Genomic DNA, 26,160 nt, shown 5'->3' with positions numbered 1-26,160 from the left:
GAAGCAGCAGCAGCAGCAGCTAGAACCATCAGCTAGAACTTTCTTCTCTGACCCGTGCACACTCACCCTGCACTGAACAGCTTGCTACTAGGTTGCTCTCCTAAGCAATTCCACAAAGTTTGGCTTGGTTTGTCCTTTTTATAGCCACATAAGTTAGGTGAAACTGACTTCCCAGTGCAGATGAGGCAGGAAGAACAAGCCATTTGTCCAAAGTCATGCTTCTGAGGAGTGTGAGAATCCAGGCCCCTGGTTCACTATGGCATGCTGTATATAATTCCAGTTTATCTGTCTGTGAGCCAAAGAACAGGAACCTACAAGAATAACTTTCTGATTGCACCCTTGCACTCTGTTTAGTCTGCTAGAGAGACCAATGGGCCTGCAGCTATGCTTGGGGAAGGGCTACTCCAGTGAGTTTCTGGTTTTCTTCTAACCACTGACATTTCCCCCAGACAAATGCACAGAATCTCTGAAACTAGCACACAGTCAAGAGGTAGGTCCCGTCCATCTCAGGGTGTGTCTGATTCCACAGCCCATCAGGATTCTGGTAGACAAGAGAGTTCCCGAAGGATCCAGATCTCAGGTCACTCAGCTCAGCCTCACAAGACAGCAGGCACTTTGTCTCTTCTGTGCCACAGCCCTGCGAGGTGTTGGGGGACAGGGGCAGGAATGGTTTGAGGCTCTGAGCATGCCCCCTTCCAGACCTTGACGATGGTAAGCTTCAATGATAGCTCTCATGGAAACGTCATCGACTATATACAAATTATACACTTCAAAATGGGGGAACATGAGTATTTGCTGTGTTAAAATGTGATATGTCAAAAGACACACACATACACACACACACACACCCTACGTAACTCCTCTGACCCTAGGGAACAATACACAGTCTGGAACGAGCCAAACTGTGCAATGAAAATAGGGCATGAGCTTGGCTTAACCAAAACTGTAGCCCTTTCATACCTAAAATGGCTGTTGTTGTTCTTACTGCAGGACCCCAGGAGCAAGCACAAGTTCAAGATCCACACTTATGGAAGCCCTACCTTCTGTGACCACTGTGGCTCCCTGCTATATGGACTCATCCACCAAGGGATGAAATGCGACAGTAAGTTCTCCCTTCCACTAGGTGGCCAAGATCTGCAGCTCCTGCTTGGGTCTGCTCAGTGCCAAGATTCCAGAAACTCCTCAAAAGCAGCTCACCGACAGAGAGAACTGGTTCAGATAAAGATCAGGCTCAAAAAGTGATGACTTGCTCTCTTCTCTGGGTTCTGGTTTATTAAGACTACTTACTTGTCTAGTGATGAACTTTCCCCCCACAAAGTTATCTGATGTATAAATGAAGTTAACGGGTACTGTCACTTTTTCAGTGTGTCTGTCTGTCTGTCTTTCTGCGTCTGTGTGATAGAAATCTTCAATCCCTGTAAAATGCAGGCTCGTCAAACCCCACAGAAAACTCCCCACCTCCAGATTCCACATTTGGTTGGCTTCAAAATAAGCTAAGCAACTATAGTCATTATCTTCCTATGTCTCTAATTAGTGGGTGGACTGTGGAAAATTCCAGCAGGCTTCTCCTTAAAACTAAAGCTAAAATGAAGATGGGAAGCAAGGTAGCTTCCTGCGCTCACTCACCCAGCCTGTGGACAAACTGGGGGATTCTACAGCAGTCTAGTTAGGCCTGACATCACAGAGGCCCACTGACATGGAGGACAGGAGGCCCTTTCCCTTCTCCTCCTCCTCAATCCTGTGTACCTCCTTATCCAATACCAAAAGGCAAGACAAATAACCTCAGGAACTTTCTGTGTTGCTAATTCTCGAGCGACGAATTTACCTGGGCTAGATGCTTGAATAAAAATGTATCCTTCCAGGGCATGAAAAGGCAGCTACTTAAGCCCATATTAATAAGTGTTAGCAAAACACCAGCAGGTTCTCATATATTCCTAAAGACTAGATTGACCACCAAACTTTGTATCGTGCATGGAGTAAATACCGTGTTTTGCATAAGTTGGGATGTGTGAACATTAGGGCCATGGAGAGTCTCTCTGAGCCCAGGGTTTGTTCGGGTTACCCAGCTGTGCAGACTAATGGCCCCATCATCCAGACCAGCAGCTTCTGTGCTTCAAGAAACCCTTAGATTTCAAACACATCATTTTCATCATCTTCAGTGTTTCTAAAAACGGTAATCCTAAGTACATTTGTAAGTATATTTTTAGCTATTTTAAAACTTGAAGCAGGGCTAGAGAGATGGTCCAGTGGGGGAAGATGCTTGCAATCAAGCCTGACAACCTGGCATCAATCTCTGGAATCCACATGATCGAAGGAAAGAACAGATTCCTACAGATTGTCCTCTGACCTGCACATACACACACACACACACAAACACAATTAATAAATGTTAAGAAACATGGAGCAAAAGTAGACACTCTCATGTGTTATATACATATCAACCTTGACAGGTTTAGTAAGGCTGAGACGTTTATATTGCCAGCCCTACTCAAGAGGTAGAACAATGAGGACTACTGAGAACTGAAGAACAATGGCAATGGGTTCTTGATCCTATTGCACGTAATGGCTTTGTGGGAGCCCAGGTAGTTTGGATGCTCACCTTAATAGACCTGGATGGAGGTGGGTGGTCCTTGGACCTCCCACAGGGCAGAGAAACCTGCTTGCTCTTTAGGCTGAGGAGGAAGGAAGACTTGATTGGGGGAGGGGGAGGGAATGGGAGGTGGTGGTGGGGAAGAGGCAGAAATCTTTAATAATTAAATAAATTAATTAATAAAAAAAAAGAGGTAGAACTTGCCATCAGATTTCCGCCCCCTACCCCATCATATACATTCCATAGAGAAGTTTCTAGCTGAGGAGGTGTGCTCTTCCATACTGTTCCCTCCAGCGTATTCTCTTCTGGATGGAGCAAGGATCCTGGGTGCTGTGTCACTTTTACATGAGGCAGAAGCCAATGAATTTCCTGAGATAGTCTCTGCTGCTATAACAAAATGTCTGAAACGGGTGTCTTATGAGGAGTAGAGGGGTTCATTAGTCTCAGAACCCTGGGGGCTGAGATCCAAGGACAGAGCACCAGCATGGAAAGCTAGACTAGGGTGCCACCTGAGACCTCTCTTCTGTTTATAAAGTCATAATGCCACCATGGAACCCCTTGCAATCACGCTCATGACCTCATATAGTATTACTTACCTCCCAAAGGCTCCTCCTACAATTGCTATTATTGTGAATTTGGGGATTGAAACTGCCTGCACACAAACTCTGGGGGAGGCATTTCCATCATGGCAGACATTAATTAGCCTCCCAAACCACCTGTTCTAGGGTTTTGTGTCTTGGTTACCCTTGGATATCTTTGTAATAAATAATCTGTATAAATCTGAATTTAGTAAATACATTTTTAACAATAGCCTCAGGGTTTTACATATTAGGATTCAGCTTTAGATTTCGTTTGAAAACCATGGACTTCATCTCTAAACTGACCCAGCCATTGTTTTTGTTGTTTGTTTTGTTTGTTGTTGTTGGTTCTTTTTTTCTTCGACTTTGGGGCATCCAGGGTCCTTCTGGGAAGGAGGAGAATGAACTAATGGCATCAGGAACCCAACCTACCTTAGCAGAGATGTAGCCATTCCTACGCAGACCCCTGCCTGTTGTCTGACTGGAGACTGGAGTCTGTGCACAGTTCCATTCGGTGGGGGAACAGCTAGCCACCACTTGTGTCAGCCAGCCATTTAATCTGTAGGGTGAGAAATGGGATCAGAGGGTGCAAAGGAGCTTCCCGAGGCAGAGAAGCCAGTTTGGGTAGAGCCAAAACCAGAGCACAGCCCCAGAGTCTGTTCACCCCACGCACACCCTCCTGGTTACCCATATTCTTCCCGAGGCCCTAAATTTAATTTATCACCCCTAAATTTCATCTTGTGCCCAGGAACTTGAAGATGGCTAGGGCTTAGTTAACCCAAGGGACACAACTAACACAGCTTCCCAAGGGTTTTCTTGGCTAAGCGAGAGCTTTGTGAAAGAAGCCTCAGGGACTCCGCCTCTGTGAAGACAATGTTTGCTCTTTTCTTGCTGTGTCATTATCTAGTTTTCAGTATTTAATTGCGGCAAATATTTACGACTTTAAAAAACGAGAGAAAAAGAGAGAAGAGAGAGAGAGAGAGAGATTGAGATTGAGATTGCCATGTTGGGATTACGTACGGAGAAGGAAAGGGGTAGTCAGGCCCTGCCTTGAAGATTGCAGGTTAAGCCTGTTAACATCCCAGGGAGAGTGGGTGAGGTTTCCAGGAAACCCGAAGTACCAGGAGGGCGGGGCTGACACACCTACACAGCCCCGCGTTTGTAGTCAACCCTGGGGTTCCTTCTCAGGGTTTCTTTGGTTCACAGGAATAAGACTGATCTTTTTATATCCTCCTCCTGTCTCGCCTACATAATGTCAGCGTAAGGAATGGCTTATGCCAGGCATGTATTTGTTTTACTTGGATTAATATTTAAATATTTGAAGACAGGTTTAAAATATCAAACATAAGTTCCTTTTTTTAAAGGCAACATACCTACACCTTCTCAAAAATACCAAGTTACTTGAGGAAAAGAAGTGTTTGGGGGATTCCCTGTTCTCAGCTCACAGATTGCCACTTTCTTGTGGCCATCTCAGAAAGGCAGAAGGAATTCTCTGACAAAAAAATGTAAAAAGTATCCTCTGTTATACGTTTGTGTGTTGTATACCTGTGTGTACATAAACTATTAATAGTTAGTCTGGTCTCTGTACACATCACCTGTATAGATTTCGTTAACTAATTTGAAACGGTCGCAGAAGAACAACTTGGGTTCTTTTGCTGTGGTAAAGACTGAATAAATCTGAGATGGATATTTTAGGGGTGTCATCACTCACAAGAGGAAGCCTGTGCAGGAAGGGACATCTGCTAACTGTTCGTATCACCGGAAACATTATAGCAAGGTATCACCTTAGGGGCGAATCATTCCCACTTCTGCTCAGACACCAAAACATGGAGGCAGTGATGTGAGCCCAGATGGCCAGCCTGACCCTTTGCTCTCTTGATTCACAGCCTGCGACATGAATGTTCACAAGCAGTGCGTGATCAACGTTCCCAGCCTCTGCGGAATGGATCACACAGAGAAGAGGGGGCGGATTTATCTGAAGGCCGAGGTCACGGATGAAAAGCTCCACGTCACGGGTAAGGCATCGTCCAGGAGAATGGCTGCTGGGCAAGGGTCAAGGTGATGGCAAAACAGGTGAATCTAAGCTCTCGGGGCATTTACCACTAATTAATAATACGTCCTATGAGAATGCTCTCCACACAAGGATTTCCAAATACTCAAATGTCATGCGAAGTCTAAACCAACCTGCAGACTTGGGTGTTCTGACAGCACGGTCACCATTTTCTTCCTGCCATGCCTGGGACAGGACAACCAACTGGTCAAACTGCTATTGGTAAGGCCAGAACTGGGCCAGGGAAGACAGATAGGTGGAGGATCTAGACGCTCAGTGGCCTTGGGCTGTTATGACCTGAAAAATCCATCTCAGAAATAGTGCAGCCACTCAGAGTCTTGCATGTTTTTCCTCCGTGTCAGGTATGACGTCAGAATTGTCATGTATGATATTTACTTCCCTCTACACTTGATTCTTAGCCTCATTTTTCAGACAAGAATCAGGGGTTGGAGAGCTTGCGGCATGCAGAATTAGTAAGTGGGAAACCAGAAAAGAACCATTTGCCTCTAAACCCTCAGCCTCTAATTGTCGTACACATCCTCAACCAGCGGCCCAGCCTTGGTGTGGAGCTCTTATCCACGGACTGTAACACTCCTTCCTGTATCTGTATGAACCCTACCATTGTCTGAATTTCCTTTTGGTTTTTCCAGACCCACTTTTGGTGCATACTCAGCAAAGCTATCCCGGTATCTTGGTGACCTAGGACCTATTGGTATCTTCAACATGTCCCAGCCTCTCTATGCTATCCTGAGGACTGAATCCAGGGCCTTGTTTTTGCTAGCCAAGTGTTTTCCACTAAGCTAAAGCCCAGCCCTCCATGTCAGCTTATGATTTAACTCTCAGAGAACAGTCTGTGCACTTGCCCTTGGGGATCCCTGGTAGAGTGACCGTAAGCTTGTTCATTTCCCCTCATCATTTTATCAGGAAGGGTTTATATTTCCATTTGTATTTATGGTTTTTAAGTTTTCATAAGTGCTAGAAAGACTGACTTTAATGATTTACCTATACACATAAAAATATGTGATAAACAAAAGATACAGGAAAGATCTGTTTAAGAAAAGAAGAAAGTAGAAAGAATTCAGAGAAAGCTTTACTTTGGGAAAGTCTTCAGGGTTTGGAGAGGATTTTATTTGTTTGTTTGGTTGGTTGGTTGGTTGTTGTTAGATGTTTTTTTCCTTCTTTGAAAAATAAGCACATTTTCTTCCTAGAGCTGTCCTCTCAAGTCAGAATGCAAAGAAGCTAAAGAATTTTGAGGGGTTTCTGGATATCTCCATGGAGGGTATTTTTAAGACAAAAACTTTCACCTCTTCTTCCCTTCTATGAAGTCAATTTTGTCACAAAGTTGTCACTCTACCTATGGGAGAAGTGGGGACAAGAGTTGTGAGTTTCTGTGTTAACTGCCATCTACTGCAAGAAAAATCTCTGATAAGGGTTGACCAATGCACTGATCTATAAGTATAGCAATATGTCATTAGGAGTCATTTTATTGCTATGTACATTTAGCAGAATAATAGTAGAAAGTTTTCTCCTTATATCCTCAAATCTATATGGCCTCAGATTCTTGGTCTCATTGACAGTGTTGGTTACAGGTCCCATCTCACAGAGTGGGTCTTAAATCCAATAGAAAACTAAAAAGTAGTTGGTTGTTCCCATGACCGTGGTGCCACTGTTGCACGGGTGGGTATATCTTCTCTCCAGACAGGTTATTGTAGTTTGCAATGTTCACCACTGGGCGAGACAGGTATCCTGCACAGTACCTTCCATCACTATGCACAATGCCTAGTAGGGGTGAAACTTCCAGCTGAGTACCAACTAGATTTCTCATGTTCTTTGTCTTGGGTGTGTGCTGTCTTCCAAAATAGAGTCTTACCACCAAATTCTGGAGGGTAACCAAGAACATTGAAATAGCTTGTAATGTTTGGGCAGGGTAATGAGACTAGTAACTCAAAAAGAGATGCTGTAGGTTTTATTTGATAACATATGGTTTGGAGTTAGAGTTTTATGCCCCCACCATAGAGAAACTCTATTAAAATCCTTTTATATATGTTTGTATTTTAAGAAGTTTCTACAGTAATAGGTTCCCATGCAACTTTTTCAAAAGGCCAGCTACTTTCTAAGCATTTTCTGTGTCTAACTTAAACCTGTGAGGAAGTTTACTTTGTGATCCTTGCTTTAGAGATGGAGAAATTGAGGCACAAGAAAATTTAGTAGCTTGCTCCTGAAAATGGGAACTGTAAATGCTTTACTAGTACTTTTATAGTACCGATAAGAATGGGAATCTATTTCTAAGATAGTTACTGGATATAACTCAGTGGGAGATCACTTCTTGAAAATTCATGACTCCATAAAACAAAACAAAGTAAATTAAGATTCAGTTATTTATGCAAAGGAAATACAACCCTAAATTCAGAAAATAAAGCTCAAGTAAATAGCTAATTAGTAATAATATCTTGAAAATTATGTTATTATTTTGGCAGCACTGGGGAGCAAACCTAGAACCTTGCACATGTTAGACAAGCACATCCTATGATCTTGGAGTGGGTGGGGGGTTGTGATAAGATTTCACTATGTAGCCCAGGCTGGCCTCCATCTATCTTCCTGCCTCTGCCTCCTAAGTGTGGGTATACAGATGTGTGCCACCAGTTCCAGTTAGTTATTAGACAGACTCAAAGAGAAGACATCCAACTCACATTTTTTGGCATTCCAAAGTATCAAGGAGAATGCCAAGCTAAGCAGTCCTTCTAGGGACAGGTATTCTGCCCCACCATTCCCCTCCTGCTACCTCCTCCTTGGTGCATGGTTCAGGCAACAGTTTGTCCTGAGGAAACCTGTTGACAACAGCTAACAGCAGCTACCACTTCTGTAGTGCCCAGGGTGTACCGCGTCTTTCTTTGCACCGTGCACATTAGGTCCCTTGTCTTGTTGGCTCCTCAGGCACTCTCATCAGGGGGTAACCATTCTTGCCCTCATCTTCAAGATGAGCCAGGGTGTGGGGAGGAGAAATGGGAATTGCCCTAAGCCACAGAGAAGAAGGTAATGGAATTGATCAGACCCCAGCTCTTCGTTTCCACACCTAGGCTCCGAGGACCCCCTCCCCTCGAGTTTCTCTTATTGAATAGAGTTCCCTTTGGGACAAACAATAAACCCACAAACATTTTGCAAACTTGCATTTAGCAAAACGCTCCAAGATGCTCTTGAAAATCCTAACATGGAACTTAAAACCAGGGGAGAAAAGTGGAAGGATTAAAGAGCAAGTCAAATCCAAGTGTCATTAACTACCAAATTACGTGGTCCCAAAATAGCACACTACGGGCAAGTGCTCAGGAAGTGGAGGGGACTGGGAAAGAAAAGACCCTTAGAAAGAGACCGCTGTGAGTCTTCAAAAGGTAGAGGGACGAGCGCTCGCAGGGAGGGGTCATATAGAACGTGGGAATTAGCGTGGCTTTAATGAGAACGCACATATGAGCAATAAAGTACAATGAGCAGAGCTTGGGGTCCAAATGCAAGTGACTTCTTAGAAAATGCATTTCAGCCGAACCCCTGAGCAGCTGTGTTAATTGCTAGATTTGCTGAGTCCCCATTTCACCTACGTGGATTTGCTCAGGTTGAAAATGATTTCCAAAGTATCTTAGGAGCTCCCGGTGGGAGCTCCGCTTTGGGATGGAATCACCCTTTTGAAATCAGAGGTAAGTTAGATTTCTAAATTGACGCAGCATTTCTGGGAATGACATCGTCTTCCTTGGTATATTTTTATATTGTCACCTCTGGGCAGTGGTGCTGGTTAGTATCAGAACAGTTGCCCCTAGCCCATCCGCAGAGATTTAAAAAGCTTTCCTCCATTCTTGTATCTTCTTTTTATTTGTTATGGAATGATAAAAGAAATTCCTCGTGAGAAGCAATTTTCAGTTTAATGTTGTAAGTAAATGAGGGAGAAATACCACCTGCTTCCTGGCTGTTTCAGGAACAAGTCTCTCCCACAGATAGATTATTTGAGGAAGAGTGTAATTTTCTCATATACTTTGATTTGTTAATGTAGCGTGGAGATTGATGTTCTAACCTGAGTTCTCATGGGGTGGCAATGGGATACCCTTCTCCTGGCCTGTGGTCCTTGCCACACATGGACCTCCCCTTCTAAACTTCCTTTGGGGCTTTAAGACGCTCACTGTTCAGGGCCAGGGTCTCTCTTTCCCAGGTGCTGAGACCGACCACCATGTTGTGTGATTGAAACATCAGTTCGTCCACACGTTCTTCCACCTCCTCGTAGCATATTTAATACAGAACCCAAGCAATGAGGCTTAGCTCCCTGCAATACTCCAGTTCTCTTAGCATCTGCTGTGACTTTTCCTGGAGAATTGTAGACTGTGTCTGTCCACCCCAGACAGGGCACCAATGACAGACCAAAGGAATCTTTCTAACCAAGTCCATCTTGGTAAACCAATGAGTTTATTGGACTTACTTACAGGAGTGTGGGTGACCCAAAGAGCTATGTTGTAATAGGAGCAGCAGGGCTGAGTCTCCGGCACCCGGCTGCCCACATGGCTAGCTTTACCTGAAATAATTACACAGAACCTGTATTCTTTTAATCACTGCCTGGCCCATTAGTTCCAGCCTCTTATTGGCTAGCTCTTACATATTGATCTAACCCATTTCTAATATTCTGTGTAGTATCACGAGCTGGCTTACCAGGAAAGATCTTAACCTGCGTCTGTCTGGAGTGGGAGAATCATGGCGACTCCTGACTCGGCTTCTTTCTCCCAGCATTCTGTTCTGTCTACTCCGCCTACCTAATTTTCTGTCCTATTAAAGGGGCCAAGGCAGTTTCTTTATTACTTAACCAATGAAACAACAGATAGAAAGATGACCCACCTCCATCAGAGCTACACCCCAGAGATGTCTCACCCCACTGTAATCGAAAGCATTCTAAGGTTGCAAAGATTAAATTTCTGCTTCAATTAACTTCCCTCCCATAGCAAGTCCAGAAACCAGGTGCATTTGGCCAGTGCAATTTTTTGAAGTCCCAGATATGATCACATAGTCAGTTCACAGAGGGGAGTATAAGAGAAAAGGTGTGGCTATAATCTCAGGTGAGGGCCCTGTTACCCTACGCCCACTCTCTCTATAAAGTAGTGGTAATAGGTCTCCTCCCATGAGGATTCCTTGCAGATAATCACGACTGCTCTGATATAAGATGGTAACATCCATTTCATACCCAGAGAACAGCATTCCACACCAGCATCTCAACAGGGCACTCAGATGGTTATGATGGGATATACATTATGGAACAGGTGATGTTTATGGGGGAGCTCAACATGCAAAGGAATGACAGGGCACACGAGGTTCCTTGAGGAGCAGTGGGAGCTTGCAGGAAGATGCCTTGACTTATCAAGAAAGCTGAAGGTGTGTTGTGTGAATGAACATTTATTTATTCACCCCATGTAAGGGGCCAATGATAGACCAAAGGATAGATACCACTCAAGTCCAGCTTGATGAACCAATGAGTTTTATTGGAGTACACTTACAGGAATATAAGTGAGGGGTTACCTATGGGGACAGAAATAACTCAAAGGCAGCTACATCATCAAAGCCAGCCATGTGGGTGACAGCTCATCAAAGTTGTAAGCCTGTAGCTCACTGTATAATACAACCTGAGGGTTAGTGTTAGACTATTCTTCACAAGTTAGAGAGTGCCTTTCTAAGTAGCTTGGTTGGTCTGAGACTCTTTCAGGGAGTTTGTCTAGTCTGAGAGTGTCCTTACTGTTTATATATGCTTGCAGAGGGACAGGGTAGTGAGGTATGGTCAATTTCAGGGACTTCCTTACACCTTTGGATTGTTTGCTTTCAGAGTTTAATGAGCTTTTTTTCAGTATGCAAAGTCTCACTTCCCCTTTGAATATCCTATATCCTAATGATCTGCCCTCCAAGATAAAGGTTTTTAATCTCCTGGGAAATTGAAACACAATAAAGTGGCAGATTCATATAGGGAGTAACAGAAGAGCCATGAAGACAGAAAAGATGGCTCTCTAGGCAGAGTACAGAGCATGTCCAAGAAGCACCATGTCATAGAGGGTTTCAAAAGAGAAGTGGAGAGTGGGGTCAGGGGATGATATTTCTCTCCATTGTCAAAGGATTAGGGATCTGACCATCGCAGTCCTTAGGAGCCATGTCGTGGAGGCTTTCAGTTCAATTCTTCTTTACACAGGGAGCCCTTAGTTGCAGGCAGTTATGTGTTGAACACACAGAACATACGTCTTCTCACCCATTGTTCACAATAACCATGGACTTGCTGTCTGTGCCCGTCACGGAGCACAGGAATAGCCTGTAGTTTACTGGGAGGCTAGACGCAAGTTCCTTCACTGAGGGCAGACGGTTGTAGAATAGCCGATGGGATCCCATCAGGGAAAAGCTGAATGGCTGCTTTGTTTAAGGGCAAAGCTGTTAGCTTAGGGGTCATCACTGTTAAACAGAGTCTTGCCTGTGGGGTTTGGAGCCAGATTGGGAACACAGGAGGTGACAGCTGAGGAATCAGGTCCTTTGGGTTGGCACAGAGTAGGGATGTCATCCAGGAGTCAGTTACCCTCAGATGCATCCTGACTATCCATCCATTGCTAGCAATGCTGCGTTCAGCTTCCTGTTGAGGTGGTATCAGCAGACCCCTCCACTCCAAGATATCTTTCTTGTTTGTGCTCAGTACTAGATATTTAAGTACTTGGAGTTCGGCAGTCATTCAACAAGGAAAGTATCTACTAAAGAGCCTTGATCCATGGTTACACCCTCATGGCTAGAAATGGTCATGTTCTATTTCTGTAATTCCTCATTCCCATCGCTTGGTCGTCTTCTGAATAAACAACTTCCATTTCCTTCTCCCTACCGTGTGCTGGGGATGTTGACTTGGGCTCACAAGTCGATTTTTCACTGTCTTTTTTTATGCTCAAATTGTCCCAAGTTGCAACAGTGAGAGCCTCTTCCAGCTGGCTCCAATGTCTTTTGATGTAATCCCCGAAGTGTTGCTATTTCTCTTGGGTACTTCCTTTCTTTTTAGAATATAAAAACTCACCTAGTACCTCAGTCATTTCTTCAAGGAAGTTTTGTTGTTGTTGTTGTTGTTGTTGTTGCTGCTGCTGCTGCTGTTGTATTATGTTTGCTTGTTTTAAAGTAAGAAATAGTACTTCAAATCCAAGATCTGGGAGCTGAGGGTGTTCAGTACTCCTGGGGCATACTCTTTTCAGTATGAAGGTGAGGGCTGTTTTAATGACTCCACCCTACCGCTTCCAACCCTGGGCCTGCTGCTGCCTTCCCACAGCTTGTATTCCCACTTCCTGTACCGTCAATAGGACCCTAGCTCAAAAGGTGTCCATGCGTGTGCTGTTTCCCTGTCCTCTGAGCGTACAGCAGAACTTCAGTTATACCAAAACCCCTATGAGGAGCAAACCTATCTTTGATTGCAGTGTTCTTGAGGTCTCAGTACAGGATGCACAGCCAGAATACTGTTGTTTGGCAAATGTTTTGCTGCGGAGTTTCAGTAGCAATTAGATACGTGTTGCCCTAGTCAAGTAAGCAAATTCAAGGTCAATGCAATCAACTGGATGGCCCGTATAGCAGACATCTATTTCTCGTAGTTTTGGAACAAGTCCAAGATGAAAGCACTGGTGTCTGGTGTCTAGTCAGGCCCCTCGTCCTGGTTTACAGGTAGCCATCTTCTTTTATCTCTGCATGAAGAAGAGCAGGCATGCTTTCTCTTCCTTTATAAGGGCACTGACCCCACCACGGCTACTCCACCGTCATCTCCTCAACACTTTCCAAAGGCCCTTCTCTCAAACGCCATCTCATTGAGATTGGGCTTTCAATACGTGAGCCCAAAGGAGGATGGAGACAAACATTGAGCTCAGAGCACTCAGCTGCTCTAGAAATGGCCCGAATTGGAAGGATGTTCTTCCCAGTAGGATGGCCTAGGAAATGCACAGTGTCCTCGTCAGTGTTCCGACCAGGACCTTATCATTTCAGTCAGGGGAAATGAGTGTGAATGAATTCAGATACTGAGACATTCTGCAGGGTAACTCACCTGGGTTTTCCAAAATCTGCCAATTTCATGAAAAACAAAAACAAAAACAAAGGGGACTGTTCTTGATTGAAAGAGGCTAATGGGACATGGCCACCAAATGCAATGTGTACTGCTTCACTGGATCTTGGATCCGAAGCAAAGTTCCAAACAGCTCTAGAGGGCATTGAGGACCACGGGGGAATGTGTGGTAATGTTTTTGTATCAGTGTAAAGTTCCCAAGTGGCAATGGCAATGTGTGGTTATGAGGGGGGTTGTGAAATAGTTTGGGGATCATTTTTCTGACATGTGTAGTATCTGAATGGTGGGAGCTGGCGCAGGTGGCCATCCTCCTCTCGGCTACGCTGGCCTCTTACTGCCCTGCTTCTTTCCCTCAGCGAGCCCTGCTGCTCTCACATTCTTAGACTTTGAAGGAAACCTCTCTAGCCATCACCTCCCTCAAGTTCACCATGCCCAACAAGCATGTGCATCCTTTGGCAAAAGAGAACAGGAGCCCACCTCTATAAGCTAAAACACACGTAGCAGCACTCACATGTGAGAAAGTACTGTTGCATGCTGTCCGGTCAAATGTAGGTGCTTCTGGGTCACAGCTGGCATGATCAAAGTGAGTCTGCATCCTCTGTCTGCCTTGGCTGGGCATCTCAGTGCTTTAGCTCCATGCAATCCCTTGAGGAGCCAGCACTTTGCCCCCCCCCCCCGTTTCATCTCTCATTACTGCTTCTGACCCCTTCCATGGTGTTTCCTCCTCACCGCGACTTGTCTAAAGTAGGTCGCTTTTTCTATGTGCCCTTCCTGTTATTTGCGATGAAATCCATGTCAGTGTCCCTCTACCAGATCATAAAAAGCCCTTTGAAGTTAGAGTGTCTCACTTCCTGTTACCAGCTGGATCCTCAAGTCAGTGCTTAATGTATTCTTATTGAGACGGATGATGGTGGTGGTGTTGGGGATACTAAAGGCACAGCATACAAAAATTCAGTCAGGCTTAAACCATGTTCCTAATATCCTGGATCCAAAAGACTCTTCCCATTTTAGTTCTCCATCTGGATTAAGTTAGAATGCCCTGTTTTAGCCTAACTTGTGAAGCCGCATGACTTTTGGAATCCTTAAGAGATGTGTACACCAGCCCACAAAGGAGTTGCATCCTTGAAGGAGAGAGCTGTCACTGTTTACATCCTGATCCGGGTGCCGCGCCCTAACTTAACGGTGGCACAGCTAAATGTCAGCTGTGTACTAACTAGCGGTGTGCCCTCCTACGGGTTGTTATTCACGCTGGTTCTCTCTGCCGTGATTTGAACATAGCTTTCCATGCTGGGTGCTTAGTCACTGGGTGCCTGTGGGAGGCAGCAAGATTCCCGTGAGGGGCAAAGGGCTGCCAGTGTCACTCACTTAATGCAGCCCTTGTCTTTGTCTGTAAGTACCCTGGTGCCACAGGCAAGTGACTTGGCTTCTGTCTTCCCGTCTCAAATGATCTCCAGCCCCCGGATTATTTACAGGGGGCTCAGTCATCATCTCCTTTGACTTCAGTGACTCCTGCCACTTGGAAGTAGACTTTGAATGTGTCCCTGGGAGTTGAGATGCGAATTATATCTGGGGCCTCTTTCAAGATTGCCCCATTAGCATACAGAGACACTGACATTGATGGAGAAGGCCATCCTTGTAAGGGATTTTAATTGCTTCTAATTATAGGATTATCTTTTAAGCACAAGATTAATTGCCGTGAAATTATTGCAAGGAACTTGGTCTTCTAGAAAGTCAACACACTGGCCAAGCAAGGCCTCTCTTAGAAGCTTGCAAACACTGTCTTTCTCATGGTTTCCCCTGAATCTCCTTTAACCCTTTGATAGAGGCGTGGCTGGAGTGGGTGGAGAAAAGGAAGAAATGAGCAATTTTTAGAGGTCATTAGATTCGACAATGGAATGTCCCAGAATAAATGCAGAGATTATCATTGACCTGTGGATTTATGTCATCTTCAAGGGTGGTCCAACCAAAAGCTCAGACGAGCGGATTCTATCTCAGGGTCCTCTCCAACACTAACTGCTTTGCCCCCATTAAAACTGTTCTTTCCCGTGTTTTATAAAGGCCCCTCCAATTAACGTGTGTTCACGCTCTGTTTATTGGCACCAGACTGGCAAGGAAACATCAGGCTTTCTTCATCTCAGCTCCTAGGCATTTCCACTTGGAAAGATACAGATTTCCAAAAGGAAAAACACACACACACACACAAGCTAAGTTCTTCAGCTCCTGGGGTGGTTCTAAAATATCCTGGTTTAAATAGAGTGGGCTGGAGCCAGCTGCAGGAAGGTCTACAGCACAGCACCCCCACGGGGCCTTTCTAACTCCCATTTTCCTTTGTAATCAATGCAAGGTTTGTGGTTAATTAAAGACAGTCAGGGTCCCCCTTTCAAACGCAGGCAGGCATTTCCCCCCTAGAATAATGGAGAAAGAACAGAAGAAGGCAAACTTCTTATAAAAGTTTTCAAGGTGAGGGTGCTGGGTCTGGGGGTTTCCTGAGGAAAGTAGCTTTTCACCAGCTCAGATCCCCTGGAGGCAGGGGCTCTATCGGGCATGCCCAGCAGGCAGGGACATAACAGGAGAGCCTGCATTTGCAAAAGTCTTCCTGGTGGTGCTTGTATAAGACGCTTGAAGTGCAGCGTACAGGGTACGTGGGAGCGTGTTTCCCTAGTATATGTTGCTGCTGTCATTTCAGAGATCATCTGAGTGATTAGTCAGGGGAGAACTGGTATGGGCAACCCGTTGCCCAAAGAGCAGTAGGGACAGTGCATTCGTAGCGGTTGTAAAATAAATAAACAAATAAACAGCCCTGTCCAGGCTTATTACTTCCTAATGCCTATTTGGGATAACCCTAAAACCTGTTTCAAACCCCATTCCAGCCCCCAAATCACAGGGGCCTTAAACTCCAGGATGTCTGGATTCTGAAGGATGCTAGTATACTTTAAAAAAAAAAAATGTTCCACATACTTTAGCTGACTGATGTCCTATAAGGCAGGCTCCAGAGGCCTATGCCTGAGTGACGGTAGGACTTTAGCTGACTGATGTCCTATAAGGCAGGCTCCAGAGGCCTATGCCTGAGTGACGGTAGGAGTATTCTGTTTTAGATAGGACTGTGGCTTTGGCTTTGGGGTGAGATAAATCGGTTATGACTCCCAAGACAGCATTCAGTGCTGTTGAATAAATATCTAAGGTCATTACTCTACCCGTGTGTGTGTGTGTGTGTGTGTGTGTGTGTGTGTGTGTGTGTGTGTGAGTGGCTGTGCCCATGTGGGCAGGTGTGCACGCAGCAAGAGCTAGTTCCGGCTGTCATTCCTCATGTTAGATCCACTGGCCTGGAGCTTGCCAAGCAGACTGAGAACACTGGCCAGCAAGCCTCACGGAGGGAGGGGTCCTCCTATCTCAGCCTCCCCAGCCATGGGATTACAAACTAGGCGCATATAATCCCGCTATACTCGGCTTTTTGACATGGGACCTGGGCCTGGAACTCAGGTCCTCGTGCTTACACGGGAAGTGTTTCACAAACTGAGCTTTATTCTCAGCCTCCTGTTACTCTATTAGCAGAGCTAAACTCAGCCCTGTTTAACCGTGTTTAGTCCAACAGATTGATGTGTTCGTAGACACCTTAACCCTTTGGATCCCGACTCATTCATTGTATAACTATAGTTATAATGGGACTCCAGCCATAAGGGAAATCTTGTCCTGGGTTTCATTTGCTTTCCCATGCTGACAGGGAAGATGTAGGAACACACTGACTGGCAAATTGCTTTCAAGCTTGGAAGCATCTTGCAGAAGAGGAGCAGGTACAGAGTATGCTAAGAGTGTCACGTTCAAAAAGTTTGCCTGGCTGTGAGCCTTGGTCCTGTCACACAACTTCCCTGTTTCCTGTCCTCATCCACAAAGTTGTAGCAAGATGTGAGACAACAGAACTGTATGAATCCTGAAGTTCCTATTAGCACTAGCATGTTGTTGCTATGAGAATTATCATCTTCCATCAGTGCCAGTCAGTGTCATCTGAAGGAGATGGCAAGCAAATGGGAGACGCCATGACCTCTACAGCCAGAGGGCAGGCAAGGCTTGTGGTCTGGTGATTTTCAAATGAGTTTGAATAGCACGCACCTTGTGCGGGAATGCTGATGGTCTGGAAGGGTACCGGGAGCCAGAGGCGGGCTTACTGACTTCCCTCCTCACTGTGAGCAAATACCATACAAAAAGCCACCTACAAGAGAAGATTTCAGGTGTTTTTTTCTAACAGTTCGGAAGAATATCGTCCATCTTGACAGGAGAAGGCGGGGCAGTGAGAGTGGCTTGGCCCATTTGGGGGCCCAGATGCAGAGATCTTGTTCTGGGCCCAGATGCAGAGATCTTGTTCTGGGCCCAGATGCAGAGAACTGGGAATGCAGGTGCTCAGCTGGCTTTCTGTATTTCCCCATGGGTCTTCCCTGGAAATGCTCAGACACACCCAGAGGTGAGCTTCATTGATGCACGAGGTGTCTCGTAATCCAAACAAGTTGATAATTGCTATTAAAAGGCTTCTGTGCATCAGAGGCAGGGGGAAGGCAGCCTGCAGAATGGGAGGAATCTTTGCTCACTGTGCATCCGACAGACGATTAATATCTAGAAGATACAAAGAACTGAAAGAACTGAACAATGCGATATCAAATGAGTCAATAAGCAGGCTAATGAGACAAGCAGACAGACCTCAAAAGCTGGAAAACAAATGGCCAATAAATAGGAAGTAAACATGTTCAATTTCCTCAACTACCGCGGAAATGCAAATGAAGACTGCATTGGAGAGTTCATCTGATCCCAGTCAGAATAGCAATATCAGGAAAACAAATAAATGCTGGTGAGGGCGGGGACACCAGGAAACCCTGGGGGTGGGAACGGAACCTAGTGTAGCCACTATGGAGAATCAGTAAGGAGACGCCTCCAAAAACTAAAAGTACATCTTCCGCATGAGTCGTTTTATATCACCCCTAGGCATTTACCCGAAGAGCTGTAGGTCAACTAACCCATCATGGAGCTGTTTGCGGCCAGTGTTTACTACACTGCTCACAACAGCGAAGTTATGACACCAATCTCAGGGTCCAGCAGCGGAGAAACTGACAAAGTCCAGTGTGCATGCTAGGTGGAATGTCTTCCAGCCTTAAAGAATGACATTATTTCATTTGTAGGGTAATGGATGCCACCGGAGGCAATTTTATTAAGCGAATTAAGCTAGTCTCAGAAAGTATCGCATGCTGACTCTCATTTGCGGTTCCCGGATTTTATGTAGAGAGATGAAATCCTGAACACAAAAGACAACCTTCCTCGGGAGATTAATGGGGTGGGTGGGGTCAGAAGGGTAGGGAGTGTGGCGTGAGTAAGAACGACACAGACACTTGGGCGAAGACTTCAGATTTAGAAAAAGAAAGCTGAAGGAGGCTATCACATCCCAACACACACAGGCACACACGCGTGCACACATTCATGCATGCACATATGCATGCATGCACACATGCACCCCACATGACAAGTCAGGCTTCTTCAACTATAGAAAACACAGCCTGGATCATATCTCTTTGGCCCTTTCTGTTCCACCTCTGGTACTATGTTGGACACAGTCTGAATGCTCTTTCTGGACTCTTGACATCTCTGTCCATGTTGACCATGGTCACAGGGGAAAGGAGAGACTGGACAGGAGAGGGATCATTTTCTGACCTGGAAAGGGAAAAACGCTAAGCAGATAAACCAATATGTAAAGCAGGACTCCTGGAAGACAAACCCAGGCTGTCCAGGAAAGTGGTTTGGGAGCCAGGTTCTTACCATCTATGTGGGACCCGTTTCCTTCGCCCCTGTTATACCCTTGACAGTGTCTGACCTTGCCACCAAAGTGTCACACGACTCCTTTGTTCGTACTGAACAAGCAGACCTGCTCCTGCCCTGGCTCCTTTCCAGAAACAGCCATGGGGAAAGCAAAATTTGATTTGGCAACCTTGTCCAGCTCAGCCGCCCACTTGCTAATTACCCCTCTTATCTAGACTCTATAAAACAGCACTCCCAGCTAAGCTTAAATGCTGTAGGAGAAATTCAGGTGATGATGTACCTCCAGGAAGCAGAGGCCTTTGAATGGAGTCCCAGGCAGAATGTGGAGCAAGGAGGAGCTGACTGATTCGAGCCAGGAACTGGACAAAGCTCTCTGCAAGGTGTTTTGAGCTGTTGGCCTTCAATGACCCTCCCCTGGCAGCAGCTTTGTCTGTGGGCTGTGTGACTTGCTTGGCAGCCCATGCCTCTTACCCCCAGAACTTTTCTTTCACCGGGAATTCCAGCTGCGAGAATGAACGAGCCGGCACCTGCTAACAATGCCTCTGAACGCTTAGCCTCTGTCCCAGGGAAAGCCAGTCTACGTGGCTTCCTTTTACCAGGAAAAGAAAAGCAAGGTCCATTTTCTCCGTGAGTCACTGCCACAGGGTCCTCCATGGTTAGGAAAGCGGGTGTCTCCCGTGTGGTTTGAAAGCTGTGGGCGTGGCGGGCAGGGGGTCAGGGCCACTCTCCAGCCTCTCAACTCTGGAAAACAGAGGTTGCCTGTGCCTACTTCTAAGTACATGGGGGTCTGTATTCTACACATGGCCCCTCACTTGCAGATTCTAGAACACTGGCTGTTTTCCTAGATTTTCCCTCCTATTTGACAGTTTGCCACCGCAGTGATTATTTCAGCGCACGGTAGACCATAAGCAGCCTGAGAATGAAGGTTTGGGGAAATCAACACCTTGGTCATTTCTGTGAACTAAAAGCTTTGTATCCAAAGACTGGAAAAGTAGCTCAGTTGGTAAAGTGCCTGCCATGCCAAGATGAGGACCTGAGTTCAGATCTCTAGTACCCACATATAAAGCCAGATGTGGGGACCGGAGAGACAAGAGAAGCTGTAGGGCCCACTGGCCAACCAGTATAGCCAATTGGTGAACTCTGGGGTCCAGTGAGAAACTCTGCCTCAAAAAATAAGGTATAATGATAGAAGAAGGTACCTGATGTTGACCTCTGACCCCTACATAGGCATGTACAGGCATGTGTGTGCATAGGGACACACACACGTACACACGCTTCACCTCCAAATGTCTCCACCTATCAGCATTTCCCCCCATTCTCAGTGTCATATTTCATTAGAGTCTAAGGCCTTGGCAGATAAGGCCTGGCAGACAGGGAGATCACAAAGGTAAGAGGAGTGTCCAGGATTTTCTTCTAACTGTGACTGAGGCAACAAAGGATTTGTCAATGAAAACCTCTTAGCCATGACATCATCTGTTTAACTAACATCTGTTCAGCTCAGTAGTCACAGACCAATGATGGCCATGGAGAGCAGGTACAAACACTTATCCTGCCTCTCTCTCCAAAGACCATGGTGTTCCAGAGAGGAAATGGTGTCTTGCACTCCTCAGATCGCTACCTGCAAGCAACCTTGCACAGGGAGTTATCGGTACTGTACCTGCAGCCGTGGGGAGGGTAGCTGGTTATTTCTGCACACCCATGTACAGAAGAGGTCTTTGCTAGTGGGTTGTTCCAGGACTAGCACCTGAGGCTCAGGCAGAGCGTTTCTAGTAAGGGTGCCCAGCAAAGCCCATCAGAAGTGGAATTCCTGGGACAAGTAGGCATGGTCAACTGCCCATCCTGAGCCTGAACGGAGAAAACAATGCCCTCAGTAGCCTTTACCCTTAAGCAGTCGGCTTCTTCGGGTTGGGGTTGGGACAGAACCAAGAAGCATTTTGTCTTTGTCTGCCACGCTGCGTCGAATGCTTATGATTTTATTAGCAGCTGCCCGGGAGCCAGGGCTGATTTAATTTAATTTAATCTCCTAGGTTATTTCAGTCTGGTGTAGTCTATTTTAAGCACAGATGAAGGGGAAGTAATCAGACCAGGGAGTGGATGTGGATGCAGGAGGGGTCTTCCGCTCCCTGGGTGGTTACTCCAGCTCAATCTGTCTAGATCTACAGGAAAGAACTCCATGGAGGGAGGCAGCTCAGCCAACCAAGTTCTTCTCAATATTGTCGCCCCCATCCTCTATTGGCTTTGGGGGATATTGTAGGGATGCTAATCATGCGGCTGTGAGTCTTTTTTCCCTGGAGTCCAAGAACCAAATAAAGCCCCCCACCCTTCTCCTTAGGCATTGACCATCAAGGTAGTATGTAGCATCCTGGTGTGTTTAGTTTGGTGCTAGGCATTCATTCCTTCTCTAGTGTTTAACTGGTCTGGGATTTGAAGTGTGGGAGACAGGATTCTGCCCGGATTTTGGTGGGTGTTGCCTGAGTGACAATGTTGTTCAGAGCCTCCTATAGTGATACCGAGAGCCCCAAAGTCACCAGAGTCTTGAGGCCTGGAGATGCCATCCCAACCTTGGCCCAGGAGCAGAATCTCAAAGCCACCTATCACTTTCTGTCCCCAGGAGGAGCCAAAATGCTGTGCGTCTGGTTTAGTCCTAGTAGTGGTCAAGAAGAAGGGCAACTCGTGGTTCAGTGAAGCATGATTCATAAAAACTCAGAGAGCTTTTGGGGTTCAGCCTGAAGATCTGCAAAGCAAAGCAGCCAGCCACTGGCTCTTACCTCACCCTCAGTCTGAAAATGGAGATTGATTGGATTTCTTAGAGGCAGAATAATGTGACTGTTTTTACTCCAGTTCAGTTGGAGACAGGTTCCTACAGTCCTAGGAAGGCCCGCCTGCGGTGGAGGTAGGTGAGAAGCTGTGTCAGTGAAACTTTGCCAGGCCGGGCTGACATCATTGGAGACAATCTCATTGCAGACAACGGTGTCATCCAGTTTTGTTTTGTTTTGTTTTGTTTTTTGGGGGGGAGCAGTTTGAGAAAGGGTTTCTCTGTAGTTTTGGAACCTGTCCTGGAACTTGCTCTGTAGACCAGGATGGCCTCAAACTCACAGAGATCTGCCTGCCTCTGCCTCCTGAGTGCTGGGATTAAAGGCATCATCCAGTTTTAGACACAGGCTCCAAAGGGGGAAAATTGCATTCCCATGGGAACCATGTACCCAGAATCTCACTGACTGTGGGATCCCTAAGCTCACAATGATGTCTGGTACCTGGTAAGTGTACAGGGTGTGTCCACATGTTGCTGGGAGTTTCCTCAGATGATGTTGATAATATTAATAACAAAGTTAAGAGCGTTCACATATTTATATGGTGGCAGGAAGTATGTCGAGTTTCTTTTCTCTTTTGCATAAATTCACTTAAGTGGTCCTGTTGGGTGAGACACTTATTCTCTTTACGTCACAAATGAGGAAATGGAGGCTTAGAGGATTTGGGAAACTTTCCAAGGTGAAGACATAGAGTCAGAACTTGATTTCAAGCAGGGGATTTCCATGAGGAAAGAGCTGAAGGTTTGGGTCACCTCCGAGAGCAGAGGCTCAACGCTAAAGAGTAGAAATGCCATGAGGAGGAACTGGTGTGCAGTGTGTGTGTGTGTGTGTGTGTGTGTGTGTGTGTGTGTGTGTGTGTGTGGAGAGTAGGAACGGCAAATGGGAGCTCAGGTGATCCAGGCGCCTTTGAAATTTATCAGAGGCAGTAGGTACTTTGGACCTACTGGTGCTCCCTCCTACCAGTGATCCCTCCTCCCTGCGCTCCCTCCTCCCTGCGCTCCCTCCTCCCTGCGCTCCCTCCTCCCTGCGCTCCCTCCTCCCTGCGCTCCCTCCTCCCTGCGCTCCCTCCTGCGATACTCCCTCTTCCTGGCTGGCTCTCTCACCACATCTTCTATCACGTGTTCCAATGAGATGGCCGTCACACCTCTGAGGCCAAGAGATGGCATCTTGAGTCACATCCTGTAAGACCAAGAGAAAGCTTACAAAGATATGCAGCTAGTGAGTTGTCCACCAGGATTCTGGGGCTGGGTGAAATCACAGCACTGCAGTCCTGGTCACTACCCATTCCAGCCTTGCAGTCGGTTAGATTAAAATTAGTAGTGCAAACAAATTACCATGCTGAGGATGATCTCAAGGAAGCTAGTGAAGCTAGGGCTCTCTCTGCTGCTCAAAGCAGATCACACGTTAGGAAAGAGTGGCCTCTAAAGGCAGGAGAGGGGACAGCCTGTCTTCCATGTTGGAGGCTCCAGTGCTCACTCTTGTAATCTTCCAGGAGAGAACAGATCCCTGGAGACTAAGTCCAATGTAGTCTTGACTGGATGATTTAGCAAGATGCCAGTTTATTGGTTTGTAGAGAGAAATAGAATTTTCCCTTACTTTTTGAAAATCTGAGCATTCTCTTTGTGGCCAAGATCGTGGAGAGAGCAATTATAATGATATTAGCAATTTATTGATTTGCCATTTAAAATGCTGTCCTACAGGCTACATACTATCCTTCCATATAGTCCTTCTCTCCCCCACGTCAGACCCAAGGGAACTCAGAACCCTGCCTGGTGAGCATGGGATTGTAACAGGAGGAGTCAATGCTCACTGGCATCAGGCTAGCCTAGCCGGCTTGTCTCTAGATAGAGAATCATAAAAGCATTCAGTTAAATGCCTGGGCACTTCCCCATGACCCAGACTCATAGGCACTGATTGTGTTTGCCTTGGACCCTCATCTTATTTAAATATATTTACACCAGGCACGGGCTAGCCTTGAAAGCTTTAGAGCCCTTGGGACCCTCATCTCCGTCAAGGAGAAGCTGTGCTCTTATCCAGTATTGGGAGATCAGGGAGTCTGTTGGTTCTCCAGGAAGAACCTTGCTTTCTTCCCTTCCTAGTACCCAAGTGCTGTGGTTGAATATATCCCTCAGAACTTACGTATTGGAAATGTAGTCCCCAAAGTTGTATGTTAATAGTACTTGAAAATGGCACCTTAGGGAGGTCAGTGGGTCAGAGCTGCTCTGCCTGGAGGCATTCCTTTACAGGGGTTTGCTTAACTCAGGAGATTAAAATCTTCACTTTCTTATGGAGTCGACAAGTAGATTTTAACTTACAAAGGAAAAACAAAAGGGCTGATCTTAGCAGGTCACATCATATTATGAATCCCAGGTGGGGGACAGTCTCAATGGCAGTGTGAACCTCGCTGATTCAGGATGTACAATTGCCAAACCTTAGGAACAAAATATGATCTCAGCTCGTATAGAAAAACAAGCTGATCCTCAAAGTAAATGTCATGACCATCTGTTTGAGTACCAGATCAGTTACCAGAGAAGCAAGTTAACCAGTATCCAAGCAGACTGGACAGCCAATAGACAATCCAAATGCAGCCTCTTTGGGTAGACACCAAGTCTAATATGTCTTTTGTCATTTGAGAGTGAGCAAAGAAAGAAAGCATATGCATAATAGAGGAACCGTTTTTTAAAATATATTGAATAAGGCTGAAGAGATGGCTCAGTGGCCACAAGTGTTTACTGCTTTTCAGGAAGTCCTGAGCTGCGACCCCAGCAGCTACATGTAGTGATTCACAGATGCTTGCATCTTCACCTCCAGGAAATCCGATGCCCTCTTCTGACCCCTGTGGGCAGCAGCATGCATGTGGCATGTACTCATACAAAAAAACACACATACATGTGAGTAAAGAAATAAAACAACTTCTTAGATAAAGTACTAATAAATCTATGATATATAGAGAGAGATGAATGATGGCAGAGAAGAGACTGCCATCTGGAGAGTATACATGGTGATAAATTAATGAAGGAATAGTGCCTGTCAGAAACTATTTGAAAAAATCCATATGAATTTTTTTTTTTTGCACACAAAATACGTACAGTTTAATGAGTTTTGGAAAATGTAACTACCACCCAGTTAAGATATACAGAATTCCTAATACCCTGGAAGCATCTTGTTCCTTTCCTATCTAATTCCCCATTTGGACTCAATTGTTAATCTAATTCTAGTAACAGTTGATCTTTTTTTTTTTTATTAAAAAAAAATTTCCGCCGCCTCCCAGCCTCCCATTTCCCTCCCCCTCCTCCCCCTCCTCCCACTCCTCTCCCCCTCCCTCTCCAGTCCGAAGAGTAGTCAGGGTTCCCTGCCCTGTGGAAAGTCCAAGGTCCTCCCCCCTCCATCCAGGTCTAGGAAGGTGAGCATCCAAACTGGCTAGGCTCCCACAAAGCCAGAACATGATGTAGGATGAAAACCCAGTGCCATTGTCCTTGGCTTCTCATCAGCCCTCATTGTCCGCCATGTTCAGAGAGTCCAGTTTTATCCCATGCTTTTTCAGTCACAATCCAGCTGGTCTTGGTGAGCTCCCAATAGATCAGCTCCACTGTCTCAGTGGGTGAGTGCGCCCCTCACAGTCCTGACTTCCTTGCTCAAGTTCTCCCTCCTTCTGCTCCTCATTGGGACCTTGGGAACTCGTTCCGGTGCTCCAATGTGGGACTCTGTCTCTATCTCCATCCATCGCCAGATGAAGGTTCCCGTGATGGCTCTCCTGGTCCCATATGAATTTTAGTAGAACACAGGAATACATAGTCTGTAAAACAAGGACATTAAGACACTTGAATAAAAAAATACAGAGAAAAGGCAGACATAGAGGGGTTTTGTTTGTTTGGTTTTTGTTTGTTTAATGACGAAGGAACGTACAAAGAGGCAGACAAAATGAAGGGAGGCAGGTAAATACAAAGGCCGACAAAGAAACGTAGATTTCAACACTTGCCACAAAAATCCAGAGAGGAAGTATAGGAAATCCCATCAGCAGCCCAAGGAAACTGTGGTGATGAAAAGGAGCTTAATAAGAATGGGAGGCTGAGAACGGGACCTAACTGGAGAATTATCTGTCTCTTCGTCCTAAGGGTCAAAGAAGCAAACTGAACAAAGAGCAGCGATGCTATGTTTAGATGCCTGTGCACAGAGCATCCAAACTAAAAGGCGATGCTCTACCTTAGGAGAACCAATAGGAAAGAACGCACAACTAGGGCTGTACTAGAAAACTTTAG

General features: G+C 45.8%; 1 protein-coding gene across 1 annotated transcript in view; it reads left to right on the top strand.

The window, feature by feature from the left end:
• Prkca (protein kinase C alpha) overlaps positions 1-26,160 on the top strand; it is a 396,507-nt gene that overhangs the window by 275,788 nt on the left and 94,559 nt on the right. Inside the window, exons 4-5 of the mRNA XM_057773855.1 lie at positions 991-1,102; positions 5,055-5,183. Coding sequence (XP_057629838.1) covers positions 991-1,102; positions 5,055-5,183 — 241 coding nt within the window. The remainder of the gene's footprint in view (positions 1-990; positions 1,103-5,054; positions 5,184-26,160) is intronic.

The sequence above is a fragment of the Chionomys nivalis genome, chromosome 7 (genome assembly GCF_950005125.1).
Source record: "Chionomys nivalis chromosome 7, mChiNiv1.1, whole genome shotgun sequence".
NCBI lineage: Eukaryota > Metazoa > Chordata > Mammalia > Rodentia > Cricetidae > Chionomys > Chionomys nivalis.
The sequence above is the reverse complement of the archived record's forward strand: the minus strand, read 5'-3'. Positions and strand labels throughout refer to the sequence as shown.